The 16,456-nt window shown below is 40.7% G+C and overlaps 1 protein-coding gene and 1 long non-coding RNA gene across 2 annotated transcripts in view; both read left to right on the forward strand.

Moving 5' to 3' along the window:
• The first annotated feature begins 220 nt into the window (after positions 1–220).
• Positions 221–5,072, forward strand: prdm8 (PR domain containing 8). The gene is given in 4 exon segments (NM_001045686.2): positions 221–476; positions 1,787–2,017; positions 2,700–2,934; positions 3,139–5,072. Coding segments are annotated over 3 exon segments (1,770 nt in total). The 5' UTR covers positions 221–476; positions 1,787–1,789; the 3' UTR covers positions 4,446–5,072.
• A 2,565-nt stretch (positions 5,073–7,637) lies between these two features.
• LOC116411553 overlaps positions 7,638–16,456 on the forward strand; it is a 37,532-nt gene continuing 28,713 nt past the window's right edge. Inside the window, exon 1 of the long non-coding RNA XR_004223197.1 lies at positions 7,638–7,975. This is a non-coding gene — a long non-coding RNA (uncharacterized LOC116411553). The remainder of the gene's footprint in view (positions 7,976–16,456) is intronic.

The following is a 16,456-nucleotide window of genomic DNA, read 5'->3' on the forward strand; positions in this document are numbered from 1 at the left end:
AACCTTTCCTTGGGGATCACTGGCCTACCAATCTGGGTTGTATTGAGGGAATACTCAGCAGCTCCTGCTGTAGCTGAAGGCTAGAGGCTGCGGGATGGCTGCTCGGGATGGGAAGAGTTAAAGGGAGGGAGGTGGGCTGTCACGCGTCATTGGGCAGATTATGTGCTGCAAACAAAAAGTGAGTGTCTGTGTGCCAGTCAGTCACTGCATCGGGTCCATCTGTACAACTCCTTGTCTTCCTCTTTTTTTCGGTCATTCGCTTTTGGTTTTCTGCTCCTGATTGTGTTTACTCCTTCCTGCCCCCTCCCATTCATCTGCTTTTGCAATCTCTCCATCTACAAAGAGCAGGCAAAGCGACAGCAACATCATTCTGCCTTATCATGGAAATACAGTGACACAATACAAGGGACACAAGAAAAGCAAGAGCAACACCCTGTCTCCGGGTCTTGTATCCATACGACTAGTCACAGATTCTGGTAAGTGAAAAAGCACGCTTCTAGTATCGCTTCTTCTATTCTGTCTTTATACAAAGAGAGCGGATAAGAAGCAGTTGGTTATGCCGAAACGTGGTCCTCCTTCCGAGAGGAACAATAACTGGGGGGACTATTTGCAGGCAATAGAAAATCGAGCAGTTTAGTTAGTTTGTCTCAATCAGCAACAGAGGTTTGTTAGCCACAGAGGTTACTTGTTAGTATTAAAGCTTCGCATTGAAAGATAGAACAGAGATTATCTTACAAGGTAAGCATGCTTAGAAACAGGAGAGAAAACATTGGCAGCTAAACAATCCGTTCTGTTTATATAAAAACTGTATTCTCTTCTATCGTCCCCATTATTTTTCGGAATCTTTGGCTTGGGACACCGAGCTACATGGGGACCAGCAGACCCAGGGTGCTGTCCCGGGTCAGGGTGCTGAAACTGTAAACACTGGAAAGCGGCATCTTCCACTCTAAGCGGATGTTGCTTTAAGTCCTATATGGGTGGATAGAGAATACAAGATAGAGAGAGATGATGATAGCAATATAAAAAATTATTATATCACCAGTTAATCATTATTCCAATAATATAGTGGAGTAATGGAGTAGGATACATACAGTTCATGTTTGACCCAATCAGGTCACCGCCCTGTAACCAGTCTTAGTAGACTGTGTAACGATTTACCTGCTCGAAAGTCACAACTGACTGAACTCGTCCCTGATTATGACAAGTAAGTAAATGGGACATAGCCTCGCCCATAAATAAGCGTGTCGAGGTAAAAAATAATTACCTCTGCTTGCTGCTTTTAATTAAAGTCTCTGAGGGAAAGAGCTGGATTATGGTAATGAGCAGACATACGTTCCCTCTTGTTGACTAGAGCTAAAGGTTCGCTGACATGAAATCAGTGACATTGACAGTTCACTTGAAATCCATTCGCTATGCTTTTCTGTCAAGCTGCGCTCGATCGCAGGCTAGCTCCAGATTTACTTCCCTGCGCTCAGTGCGATTTTTCCCCACGATTCTTTCCGTGTAATCAGATGAATTTCCTTCACAAATTGCACCCACTGACACAACTGTTTTATGGTAGCAATATTGGCGGATGAACTTGGCATCATAGTACAGCATCCAGAAGCAGGTGCTTCCTTACCCCACAGTCTGTACTGTACCAGAAATGCCTCCGTTGTAAGCGAGAAACAAACAATGTTTAAGGAAGGCAAGACTAATCGGATGAATCGAGCCAGGCAGACACAAAATAAAGTAGGAAGCCAAAACACTAATTAAAATAACATTTTGACATCTTTCACTTTTTAAGGACATGTCAATCATGGAAGAAGCTGGCGTCCAGAAACCTGTTTGGGATGGAGATGCCAAAGCTGTTCAGCAATGCCTAACGGATATTTTTACAAGTGTATATACCACCTGCGATATCCCTGAAAATGCCATTTTTGGCCCCTGTGTGCTGAGTCACACTTCCCTGTACGACAGCATAGCTTTCATCGCTCTCAAGTCTACAGACAAGAGGACTGTACCCTACATATTCAGGGTAAGTCTCAACTTTCTTCGTGTAAAAAGAAAAAAAAGGTTTCATTAATATAGTATAACTGAGCCTTGATGCTAGTAAAGCCTATCGCACGTGATTTTATTTAGTTTTTAGAAAAATGTTTACTTCGCATGAAAACTATACCACAGGCTATATTCACTGTGGGTGCATTTAGTTATACATTGTGTGTACAGGTTGGGTGAGACTTATGAGGATGTATATGTTGCTTTTGACAGAATCTGGATGATACATATGGAATGCTATGATGATGATAGATGATAGATAGATAGATAGATGATAGATAGATGATTGATAGATAGATAGATAGATAGATAGATGATAGATAGATAGATAGATAGATAGATAGATAGATGATAGATGAAGAATGTACTATAAGAATAAATACAGTAATTAAGATTGTGAGAATATAAATTTGTCAGAATGATATATCCACCGCCATTCCTTGTATATCCTTTGGCGGAACGACAACAATCTGGAACATTAGTTGCAGTGAGGTCCCTATTTTCCTGTAACATATGGAGGGCTGTCATGTCAGGTCTGTGCGATTCAGTTGCACAGGAGATTTCCATTGGTTTTGATGGGGCACATCCTTCATAAAGCTGCAATGAGCTCTTTGCTCCCCTAAGACTCTTTGACCCTTTTATTCCTCTTGTCCTTTGTGCAGGTGGACACTTCAGCTGCAAATGGCTCCTCCGAGGGACTAATGTGGCTCCGTCTGGTTCAGTCAGCAAGGAACAAAGAAGAGCAGAATTTGGAAGCCTACATCAAAAACGGGCAGTTGTTTTATAGATCACTGCGTAGGGTTGCTAAAGACGAGGAACTCTTGGTTTGGTATGGAAAGGAACTGACTGACCTTCTACTTCTGAGCCCCACAAGCAGGACCCCTGTAAAAAACACAGGTTAGTTTTCCACCATTTTATATAGATCTAAATCAAACCCGGTGTGGGTTATAGATGTTAAATGCCATGTTTTTGTCTGATAACGAAGTTGAACTGCGACAATTTCTGTTCAAATCACTAGTCAGGTTGCAAATTAAAGGCAATAATACAACATAGGTCCCTTTCAAACAGTTGACTTATTTATTGTTTGTTTCTTTTCGGCAGTTTCATCCCAATCAATATGCCTGGAGTGCAACCAGAAGTTTCAGTTTGAATTCCCCTTTGTGGCTCACGTAAGGTTCCGATGCCCCAAAAGACTCCAAGGCTCGGATTCGAATTTAGAACACGCAAGCAAGGACAACAGAGAGTTGGAGCCTCGAAACACCATGTCAGCTTCAGCCAAATACAACAAACTGACCTTCTATCAACCTCAAAAGGAAAACCACAAACCTACAACAGACTTTCACAATCTGGCAAGGGACATGGAAAATGTCAGGGGATCTTCCTCTTCATTCAGTTCCTTGCCTAACAAGGCAAACTTGACACGGCAAGACCCAGATTCCACGCCTGATGGCCTTCACAGAGCCAAGAGGAAATATGATGAAAATCAAGAAGAAAGTAGATCTAAAAAGAGTGATGTCTCTGGTAGGTTCTTGGACAGACCAATACCTTCCTCTAAAGAGGATTTAGTTTGTAGCCCTCAGCCTTTCAGAACCAGCTCCTATTATAATTTGGAAGAAAGTGGACAGTTATTTGCACCACCTAGTCCAGAAACAGGGGAAGCCAAAAGAAGCGCCTTTGTAGAGGTGAAAAAAACCTCTAGAGGAGTTGAAGACCTTAACGCTGAGCATAAATCCATGTCCCCATCCCATTCCAATAGTCCAAGTGAGCCTAAGCGGCTGCAGGTGAGACCAGAGAACCAGGCTGGGGAACGTTCCCCTATAACTAGTGCATTCAGCAGCGTACCCCAGATGACAAACCTGGAGCAGGAGAGAAAAAGCGCATTCTCCCAACCAACTAGAAGTGGCTTCAATCACATTTCACCTCTGCAGGTCATGGGTCAAAAAATAATATCCAGTGGAATTAATTTAGATTGTCCAGGAGAAAACGTGGGTACAGCTAGGCTCTTCCAACCTGATCCTCTGTCAGTGAAGCTTCAGAGCCCGGAAATAAATGGCAACTGCACACTACAGGGCAGCTTGCCCAAACAAAGTCCTTTCCTCTTTGCCACCACGTTCTGGCCCAAAAGTTCAGCAGGTCCTCTCCAGCTGCAGATGCCCTCAACTCTCACCTTGTTACCCCCATCCTTCACTTCCCTCTGCTTGCCAGCGCAAAACTGGTGTGCCAAATGTAATGCGTCCTTCAGAATGACCTCGGATTTGGTATATCACATGAGGTCCCACCACAAAAAGGAATATGCAATGGAGCCTCTAGTAAAGAGGAGGAGGGAAGAGAAGCTAAAGTGCCCCATTTGCAATGAGTCCTTCAGGGAACGCCACCACCTGTCCAGGCATATGACCTCTCATAACTAGGTCTGTGTTATACCACAAGTGATGGACCTCTAAATACTCCCACAGTTTTACGCTGGGGCATGAGCTTTGAACGCAAATGTGTGAGGGTATTTTCCTCTCTAAATGCACGCATTTTCACTTTCCAAAAGTACATTTTTAAAAATGTCATATATATTGCAGCATATTGATGCATTTGTCATATCTTTTTACTTAAATTATTAAGCACTTATGGTTTAGGTGTAATATCAATAATTATATGTATTTTTTTGTTGTTATGATTTTTTCCTATTTTGGATAACAAAGATTATATGGGTGGGCATAGTTCCTTTGTGTAATTCCTCACAACATTCGTGTTCCTACCAGATCAGTATAAATATTATTATTACAGAGGACTCTCTAGTTATGGAGGAGATGCATGGACAATACATCACCGCATAATCATGGACTCCAAATAGAACCTCATCAACTTGTTTCCTATCAATGCAAAAAACATGTTATATTGTGACAGTGAAATGAAGTATAATCCCCTTTTCTTTGTTTTTTTCTGTCCCACCATCCCGATTTGGAAAAGAAGGGATTTATTACACTTTATAGGTTATCTGGGTATGTTGGATGCTTTGACAATAAATGACTTTATTTTCTGCAAAATGACTCGCTTGTTAAATAGAATTATTTTCCTAAGAATGGAGCAGGGCAAACACTACTGGTTCCCCCTTATTAGCTCAGCTCTTTGATTGAATGATTGGGGTTAGATCGGGTTCTTTGACTGCATAGCTCCGGGCACTTTTTGGCACATTTACGTATGTGAAGCTACAGCTGATCCCATGACTTTAAACCTTCTGATTACGAGTCTCTTTCCATTTACAGCTAAGGGACATGTAGACACAACGGGGTTACCATTCTGCTGACCCTGCTATATATATATATATGTACATACAGATTCTAACTAGAGATGTGTTGGTCTGAGCACATACACTTTGTTTAGTTACTGAGATGAAATGCAAAAAGGCAGATATGCTCACTGCAGCACTAAGTGATGGGTATTTAGTCTACAGGACTGACAGAGCTGAACAGACAGGCACATTGTAAGTTAGTGGATATATAGGAATAAAACGCTTAGAGCGTGAATCGCCAGATTTATAGATATACTGATATATCAGAACGAAGATTTTCCTGATTATGTTAGTTACTGCTGATAATTCGTATATTCAGTAGAAATCGCCATCTTTTGACACTTCAGCTATTACTAAGCTACAGACCTCAGAATCCTAGAGTTATAGACTCGCTGGTTGCGCTGTGATCCCTTAAATGTAAAATAACATACAGCCACCTTCGGAAAAAACCCCGCCTGCCCAGTGACAACCTGTGAGGTTAATAATGCCTCATCACATAGGTAATAGCCTTAACAGATCGCCTCTAGAAATTCAAATAAAAGGGCTGCACTGGTTGCAATTTAATTAAAAACAAGGCTACCCCACAACCTGCATTTATTAGACGTGTCCCTGAAATTTCTGGTGACCCCAGGGTAAACCGTTACACCATAATAGGTTTTGTTGTATATTAAATGAATGGAATAACATAAAGGACTCCGCATTTCGTTTTAACAGTGAACCTCTTACTATTTTTTTTTTACATCAGCACCCTGAGATCAGAATGTAGTGGGTCGGGATCATTACTTCACAATTCACTGGTCACACTCAGAGAGAGAGAAAAATTATTATTATATAGTCAAATGGATAGAGTAGTACATCGAATGTTGTTAAATTGATAATTCCTAAACAATACATTTTAAACTGTAAAAAGTCTTTAATAGACGATAAAAGCGCAACTCTCATGATGGCTGGGATCTAGTAGTAATGGTGGGAGACGATCACGCAGTTTACAGTAAGGGAATTATATTGTTTTTTAAACCCTTTGGCTTGTATTGTTTTCTTTTCTCCTGAATCTGATGCCGCCCTGCGATATAGATAACCATGGCAAGACCAAGAATGCTAAACCAGAGGATTTCATACAGAATGTGGCAGCAGTATGCATTAAAGCTGTACAGAAATAATTATATTTGCTAGTCAAAAAAAGTTCCCCAAAAACTTATAATTGTTGTTTAATTATGTATGTGTATATCACTTAACTCACCAAAACTTGCGTTTAATAGAAATGCACCATCTTGTGTAAAATAACATTTGGCCTTTCGGTCTCTTGCTTTTATATGATTATGGAATTCCTCCATGACTTCTACAAAAGGCGGTACATTATTGTTTCTATGTGTCTGTTTATCCATCCCCCATTGCAAATAGGAAGACGCCTCGCCAACCATTTAGGAATGCACTTATTTTTGGCTTTGGCACAAAGGCGAATTCCACATTAGGAATTATACCAAATGGAAATCGATGGATTTTTAACACCTCTTTTTTTTTACACCAAAAATGTACTTGCAAATGCTGCCTGCTGCCTGCATGTCTCACCTTCTGTGACTGTGTCTGTTGTACTCTCGGCATCTCCATATGTCCTCAAGAAAAACTGTCAATCAGGGGACGCGACCAGAAGGCTTCGTTGTATCCGATATTACGTTCAGAGAGAGTCTACATATATTTATGTATGATATAATGACAACACCCTGCTTAAACGGAGGATGATGGGGGGCAAATGACTAACAGCAAAAACACACAATTGAAGACATTGTAGATAATACATTTTCATGAAATCAGGTCAATTGCAATTAGAGTGGCTCTTTCTAGAATATTGTATCTGCTCCGGGAACTAGAACCTCACTAAATTGGAACTATGACAGTCCGCCACGACAAGTGTTCATTTTAAAAATTATTTTAAAATGTTAGTTTTAGGTACTTGGTCTACAGGAACTGCCGCTAGTTTATTTTTCTTGGTCCTTTGTTGGCGTTATTCGCAACCCTACTTTCATTCGCGGCTTTTGTGCTGCTGAAGGTGAGACGATATGTAGGTATGTGGGGCAGAAGTGCGCATGTGCCGGGAACTTAGGATATAAAATTAAAAAAACGCCAATTAAACGTGGTAAAAGTCCAACAATGTGACCCTATAAACCTTTTGCAAATAAAAATTAGCTTTGTCTGGGCTTCAGTAAAGTGTAATGGTTGGATGAAGCAAAACATCTACCACAGTTTGTAGATCAGTGACGTGTTGGTTAGCTTCGGTCCATAGTCCTTTGCGACTACTTTCATTTTACGTAACAGTAATGCGCATTTTTCGCTTGCCAGGGTTGTTTCTACGTGCAGTTACGTTAATATAAATGCAGGATTCCACTGCTATATAAATGGCAGTTGCAGGTATAGGCTACAGACCGCAAGTTTTTAACTGGGTCATTTTCAGGCCTCCAAAAATGGGTAAACAGCGACACCAAACTAAAATATACGGTGATACAACCAGGGCCTGGAACATCCCCATTAAACTGTATGATTTAGGCGCCCTCTATTGGTGAATAACCGGACGTACAGACAGTGACGAACAACAACGCAGGCATTTCTTCGCTGGCTGTGGCCTAGATTCAGGGAAGACTCGCTTGTTTTTCGCTTAAAACGGTAAGTAATTTGGGAGTAAAAACTTCTGATTGCTTTTTAGTTTTACTACTCTAGTATTACTACTCTAAAAAAAACATGGGGTTTAGGTGATATTAAAACCAAAGTTTCAAACCTGCCATTTTTTTTAAATTTTAGTGCAAACATATTATCATTACCAGCACAGGAAATATAAAAGTTATATATGTAGCGTCATTGGGGGCAAGATAAGTGACATCTAGTGATGAGAGAATGTGTCCAGTTTCTCTTTGCAGAGAAATTCCCAAAAACTGGAGAAAAATTTGCAGAATGGTGAAAATTCATGAAATGCATTTCTGTGCAACTCTTTTAATACGTTTAAGATTTTTTTTTTTGTTCACCACAGTTTCTAGAAAAAAATTGCCATTGGCAAAATGCAGAATTTCACAGCATATCCATGCCTGGCTAAAAAATGCACTCATCACTAGTGACATCTTTATTAACAATAGGCGTCGTCGGTTGAAAAGCCAACGCATCACTTCAGTTTTCTGACGTTGTGCAAAGTTTCCCCCTGCAGGCAGCTTGGCGAAAGTAGTGTTTTGGCTATTATGTTAGAGAGTCGCTCACTCCAGCCTTTATAGATTACATTTTTGAGAAACTAGCTGTATTAGAAAGATTTTTGAATTTGCAAAGGCAGTTAAGGCCCCCATACACGGGCCGATAGAAGCTGCCGATATCGGTCCCTTGGACCGACTCGGCAGCTTATCTGCCCGTGTAGGGGCAGAAACGAGGGGGCTGGCCGACCGATATCTGGCCTGAAATTGTCCAGATATCGATCGGCCAGGTTAAAAGATTCAGTCGAATCGGGGTCCACACCGCCTACATTGCCGCCTACATAATCCGGTCATTTGGCCCCAGGGCCAAACAATCGGATTATTTTTTTTTTAACTTCAAGCTCCCCGATATTGCCCACCCGTAGGTGGGGATATCGGGGGAAGATCCGCTCGCTTGGCGATCTCGCCAAGCGAGCGGATCTTACTGTGTATGGGGACCTTTACCCAGTTCCATTTAAACACTGAACTGTTCTTTTAAGCCTTTTTCCCTCAATGCTTGTACATGGAGATTGATAGATAGGTAACTAGATAGATAAATAGATAGATAGAAACCCTGACTCCAACCAAGCCCTATGCCCAGGGGGGTTGGTTGTGGGGTTCTCCTGGAGTCGGGGGCCTGCGGGTGTCCATCACGACCCCCCCAGGGGGCACTGTATACATATATATCTCATTGATGGCTAATAAAAGGGCAACCATTTGGGAGATTTAACCTTAAAATCAAGTCACTGTATAAAATGTATAATGAGGCAGTAGAATTCTTAATGAATCAGATGAAAGGGAGTGTATGACTAGCCAGACAGAGGATGACTTTGACGATTTGGCCTGCTTGAATATATTACAATATATGGACTAGCAATCCCTGTTATGTTGAAAGGAAAGGGCATTTCTTATAATGCACAAAATGTTTTAATGCAGGGTCAGACTGGGGTGTGCAAGGCCCATTGGGGCTACTATCCCAAAGGCCGCTACATCCTCTCAGGGGCCCCTGACTGTCCAATGCTAACCTCTTCTTCCCCTCTGCGTACCTTATTCTTCATGGCAATCAGGGGAAGGAGGGCAGTGGCAGCAATGGCAGCAGTGGCAACCAGCAGGCAAGGATCAAGTCTGGGTCAGTGTGGCCCACAAGAGCCCAGGGCCCATTGGATTTTTACCCGGTGTCCCACTGACCCAGTCTGATCCTGTATAAATGTCCTGTCTATCTTGATATTGGGGGAATGCAAAGGACCTCTCGTATTTGTAAATCACTATTTTAAATATTGAAATTTACGTTATCCATATCAGTGTTGGACTGGCCCACTGGGATACCAGGAAAAGTGCCAGTGGGCCCAGGTATCAGTGGGCCCTCCTGATTCTAGCCATTTGGCCTAATTCATGGACATTAATTATTTTTCTATGGAAATAACTAAATATGTAGAAGAATAGATTAAAGTTTACAAAGATAAAAAAATATAGAGATTGAGTAAGAAATGGATGAAAAATAGTTTGGAGAGTGGGCCCATGGTCTAAGGTTTTCTGGTGGGCCCCTGGCATTCCAGTCTGACACTGATCCATATTAATACTAGTGACTGCCACCTCATTCTCATTAAATTACAAGGAAAACCTAATTCACTATGGGGGGGGGGGGGGGGGGGGGGTGAACAGAGTACATTTCCAAGCATCCCTGCTTTGGACTTTTGGTTTTGTTTGTGTGCAGTAGGATTGACTTTTCCAATTTAGCACTAGAAATACCTGGGAAAGATAAGTATAATTTCAGCCAAAGATTTTGTAATTTTGTTCCCTTTAGGCTGGTGCATTTTTTCCTTAAAAGGAGCATCAGCCAAGAGCAAAAACATAGTGATTTAAAGAAGGAAAGGCTATGTTACCAGGGGTGCCAAAGTGTTAGGCACCTAACAGTGACTTTAATTGCTTACCTTTTACCCCGGGTGATGCTCCTGTTCAGGTACTTTTTTGTTTCTGGGTTCCAACTAACATGAGTTACTAGGCAGCTTGTGGTCCTGCTATGTTGTAGTTATTACTGCTGAAAGCAGCATCTGTCTGTCCTTTGCTGCACTATAGGTCCTGACTATATGTACCAAAAGTATAGCAGATGTTTGCTCTCCTCCAGCCAGGGCTGCTTTTCCTAATTCCCACAATTCCATGCACATCACATTTGTGATGCTCCTTGCCTCAATCTTTGCAGGTATGTTATTTGCAGAACATGCAATGATGTATTTTGACTAAAAAGGTTTATCCAATCCTTAACCCTTTAAGTGCCAGCCGAATTCGTCATTTCAGTTCCCCCCAGTGCCAGACGTTTTGTGAACATTCTGTGCTCTCTCAATGTAGGGGCTTTTACTGGGGGCAGGGTTAAGTTTAGGTAGGCAAACTATATATTGTTTTTTTCAGGAGAACCTGAGCTTTCCAAATCTACCTGAGTTTTTGTGTATTTCCACTTCTGGAACAAGATTTAGAGCTTGAAATACAAAAAAAAAAAGAAAAAATGCTATTTTTCATGATATAAGGATTTCTACCAGAAACACATTTTATTTTATGGACAAAAATTCAACTGATTTGGAAAGCCTCATGTCTCCCGAACGTGCCAATACCTGATATGTATAGTTTTATTGAGATTTCTGACTTCTATAGATCAAAAACTCCCAGCAGTAAATTACTAAATTTTCAAAGCATTACAGCAGAATACGGCACACTTTACATTCCAAAGCCAAAAATCCTGGAACATTAGGTTTACCCCAGGAAACCATACATTTTTGAAAACTACACATTCTGACGAATCCGAAATGGGTAACTATGTCTTCCAACTCCTAAGTACCAAACGGCAATGCTTTACTGAATTTAGCATTTTCTATAAAAAAATTATGAAAATTCTAAAAAATCACCTCAAATCTTCCATTTTCAAGCACCTTATCTCCCACATAACATTAGGTACGAAGAAAACACACCCTAAATATGAAAGCCAGGGGTCCACTGAACAGTTTGATGCCCATTGTGCATAGGATCACCAATGTATCTGGAATTTAGAGACCCCAAAAGGAAGTTAGTACATACAAATTGCCCAGGAGATCTCTTTAGCTACTGAAAATTCAACACATTTACTGCATTTTCTGTGGGGTAAAAACACAAAAAAATACATTGACCCCCCAAAATCATATATTTTTGGAAAGTACACATTCGGACGAATTCAAAATTGGTACCCATGTCTTTCTACTCCAAACAACTGAGTCGCAATTCTTTCCCAAAATTGCCAGTTTTGATGAAATACCTAAAAATCACATCAAATCTTCCACTTTCAAGCACCTTATCTCCCACATAACATTAGGTACCAAAAGAACACACCCTAAATATGAAAGCCAAGGGTCCGCTGAACAGTTTGATGCCCATTGTGCATAGGAACACCAATGTATCTGGCATTTAGAGACCCCATAAGGAAGGTAGTGCATACAAATTGCCCAGGAGATCTCTTTAGCTACTGAAAATTCAACACGTTTACTACATTTTCTGTGGGGTAAAAACACAAAAAAAATACATTGACCCCCCAAAACCATATATTTTTGGAAAGTACACATTCGGGCGAATTCAAAATTGGTACCCATGTCTTTCTACTCCAAACTACAGAGTCGCAGTGCTTTCCCAAAATTGCTAGTTTTGGTGAAATACCTGAAAAACACATCAAATCTTCCACTTTCAAGCACCTTATCTCCCACATAACATTAGCTACCAAGTAAACACACCCTAAATATGAAAGCCAAGGGTCCGCTGAACAGTTTGATGCCCATTGTGCATAGGATCAGCACTGTATCTGGCATTTAGAGACCCCATAAGGACGTCAGTGCATAGAGATTGCCCCAGAGGTCTCTTTAGCTACTGAAAATTCAACACGTTAACTGCATTTTCTGTGGGGTAAAAACACAAAAAAATACATTGACCCCCCAAAACCATATATTTTTGGAAAGTACACATTCGGGCAAATTCAAAATTGGTACCCATGTCTTTCTACTCCAAACTACAGAGTCGCAGTGCTTTCCCTAAATTGCTAATTTTGGTGAAATACCTGAAAATCACATCAAATCTTCCACTTTCAAGCACCATATCTCCCACATAACATTAGGTACCAAGAAAACACACCCTAAATATGAAAGCCAAGGGTCCGCTGAACAGTTTGATGCCCATTGTGCATAGGATCAGCACTGTATCTGGCATTTAGAGACCCCATAAGGATGTCAGTGCATAGAGGTTGCCCCAGAGGTCTCTTTAGCTACTGAAAATTCAACACGTTTACTGCATTTTCTATGGGGTAAAAACACAAAAAAATACATTGACCCCCCAAAAGCATATATTTTTGGAAAGTACACATTCGGGCGAATTCAAAATTGGTACCCATGTCTTTCTACTCCAAACTACAGAGTCGCGGTGCTTTCCCAAAATTGCTAGTTTTGGTGAAATACCTGAAAAACACATCAAATCTTCCACTTTCAAGCACCTTATCTCCCACATAACATTAGCTACCAAGAAAACACACCCGAAATATGAAAGCCTAGGGTCCGCTGAACAGTTTGATGCCCATTGTGCATAGGATCAGCACTGTATCTGGCATTTAGAGACCCCATAAGGACGTCAGTGCATAGAGATTGCCCCAGAGGTCTCTTTAGCTACTGAAAATTCAACACGTTTACTGCATTTTCTGTGGGGTAAAAACACAAAAAAATACATTGACCCCCCAAAACCATATATTTTTGGAAAGTACACATTCGGGCGAATTCAAAATTGGTACCCATGTCTTTCTACTCCAAACTACAGAGTCGCGGTGCTTTCCCAAAATTGCTAGTTTTGGTGAAATACCTGAAAAACACATCAAATCTTCCACTTTCAAGCACCTTATCTCCCACATAACATTAGGTACCAAGAAAACACACCCGAAATATGAAAGCCTAGGGTCCGCTGAACAGTTTGATGCCCATTGTGCATAGGATCAGCACTGTATCTGGCATTTAGAGACCCCATAAGGACGTCAGTGCATAGAGATTGCCCCAGAGGTCTCTTTAGCTACTGAAAATTCAACACGTTTACTGCATTTTCTGTGGGGTAAAAACACAAAAAATACATTGACCCCCCAAAACCATATATTTTTGGAAAGTACACATTCGGGCGAATTCAAAATTGGTACCCATGTCTTTCTACTCCAAACTACAGAGTCGCGGTGCTTTCCCAAAATTGCTAGTTTTGGTGAAATACCTGAAAAACACATCAAATCTTCCACTTTCAAGCACCTTATCTCCCACATAACATTAGCTACCAAGAAAACACACCCTAAATATGAAAGCCAAGGGTCCGCTGAACAGTTTGATGCCCATTGTGCATAGGATCAGCACTGTATCTGGCATTTAGAGACCCCATAAGGACGTCAGTGCATAGAGATTGCCCCAGAGGTCTCTTTAGCTACTGAAAATTCAACACGTTAACTGCATTTTCTGTGGGGTAAAAACACAAAAAATACATTGACCCCCCAAAACCATATATTTTTGGAAAGTACACATTCGGGCAAATTCAAAATTGGTACCCATGTCTTTCTACTCCAAACTACAGAGTCGCAGTGCTTTCCCAAAATTGCTAGTTTTGGTGAAATACCTGAAAAACACATCAAATCTTCCACTTTCAAGCACCTTATCTCCCACATAACATTAGGTACCAAGAAAACACACCCGAAATATGAAAGCCAAGGGTCCGCTGAACAGTTTGATGCCCATTGTGCATAGGATCAGCACTGTATCTGGCATTTAGAGACCCCATAAGGACGTCAGTGCATAGAGATTGCCCCAGAGGTCTCTTTAGCTACTGAAAATTCAACACGTTAACTGCATTTTCTGTGGGGTAAAAACACAAAAAATACATTGACCCCCCAAAACCATATATTTTTGGAAAGTACACATTCGGGCAAATTCAAAATTGGTACCCATGTCTTTCTACTCCAAACTACAGAGTCGCAGTGCTTTCCCAAAATTGCTAGTTTTGGTGAAATACCTGAAAAACACATCAAATCTTCCACTTTCAAGCACCTTATCTCCCACATAACATTAGGTACCAAGAAAACACACCCTAAATATGAAAGCCAAGGGTCCGCTGAACAGTTTGATGCCCATTGTGCATAGGATCAGCACTGTATCTGGCATTTAGAGACCCCATAAGGACGTCAGTGCATAGAGATTGCCCCAGAGGTCTCTTTAGCTACTGAAAATTCAACACGTTAACTGCATTTTCTGTGGGGTAAAAACACAAAAAAATACATTGTCCCCCCAAAACCATATATTTTTGGAAAGTACACATTCGGGCGAATTCAAAATTGGTACCCATGTCTTTCTACTCCAAACTACAGAGTCGCAGTGCTTTCCCTAAATTGCTAATTTTGGTGAAATACCTGAAAATCACATCAAATCTTCCACTTTCAAGCACCATATCTCCCACATAACATTAGGTACCAAGAAAACACACCCTAAATATGAAAACCAAGGGTCCGCTGAACAGTTTGATGCCCATTGTGCATAGGATCACCGATGTATCTGGCATTTAGAGACCCCAAAAGGAAGTTAGTGCATACAAAGTGTATACACTGCAATATAAGCTACCGGCATGTGCATTATGCGGCATAAGACCCCCTAACAGTAAGGAGACCCTAGAAAACTATACATTTTCCGAAAGTACACAATCTGACAAAACAAAAATGGGTAAATACATCTTTCTACTGCAAACTACCAAACTACAAAGCTATGCTAAACAGAACGATTTTTTTGACATTACTGAAAATTGTCACAAAGCTTGCATTTTACCCCATTATGTACCCCCACATTTTGTACCGTATCAACATGAAACATTCTAAATATGAACACCAGGGGTCTACTGAACAGTTTGATGCCCTATATGCATAGATTTACCAAACTATGTGGGGTACAGGGGCACCCAAGTAAAAATAGTGCATATGAATTTTCACATAAGATGCTTCGGCTCATGCAGTTTTTGCACCCGGTATGTGTATTATGTGCCATACGACCACCTAACAGTAAGGAGACCCTAGAAAACCATATATTTTCCGAAAGTACACATTCTGACAAAACAAAAATGGGTAAATACATCTTTCTACTACAAACTACCAAACTACAAAGCTATGCTAAACAGAACGGTTTTTATGACATTTCTGAAAATTGTCACAAAGCTTGCATTTTACCCCATTATGTACCCCCACATTTTGTACCGTATCAACATAAAACATTCTAAATATGAACGCCAGGGGTCTACTGAATAGTTTGATGCCCTATATGCATAGATTTACCAAACTATGTGGGGTACAGGGGCACCCAAGTAAAAATAGTGCATATGAATTTTCACATAAGATGCTTCGGCTCATGCAGTTTTTGCACCCGGTATGTGTATTATGTGCCATACGACCACCTAACAGTAAGGAGACCCTAGAAAACCATATATTTTCCGAAAGTACACATTCTGACAAAACAAAAATGGGTAAAAACATCTTTCTACTACAAACTACCAAACTACAAAGCTATGCTAAACAGAACGGTTTTTATGACATTTCTGAAAATTGTCACAAAGCTTGCATTTTACCCCATTATTTACCCCCACATTTTGTACCGTATCAACATAAAACATTCTAAATATGAACGCCAGGGGTCTACTGAACAGTTTGATGCCCGATATGCATAGATTTACCAAACTATGTGGGGTACAGGGGCACCCAAGTAAAAATAGTGCATATGAATTTTCACATAAGATGCTTCGGCTCATGCAGTTTTTGCACCCGGTATGTGTATTATGTGCCATACGACCACCTAACAGTAAGGAGACCCTAGAAAACCATATATTTTCCGAAAGTACACATTCTGACAAAACAAAAATGGGTAAAAACATC

The sequence above is a fragment of the Xenopus tropicalis genome, chromosome 1, assembly GCF_000004195.4.
Source record: "Xenopus tropicalis strain Nigerian chromosome 1, UCB_Xtro_10.0, whole genome shotgun sequence".
Classification (NCBI taxonomy): Eukaryota; Metazoa; Chordata; class Amphibia; order Anura; family Pipidae; genus Xenopus; species Xenopus tropicalis.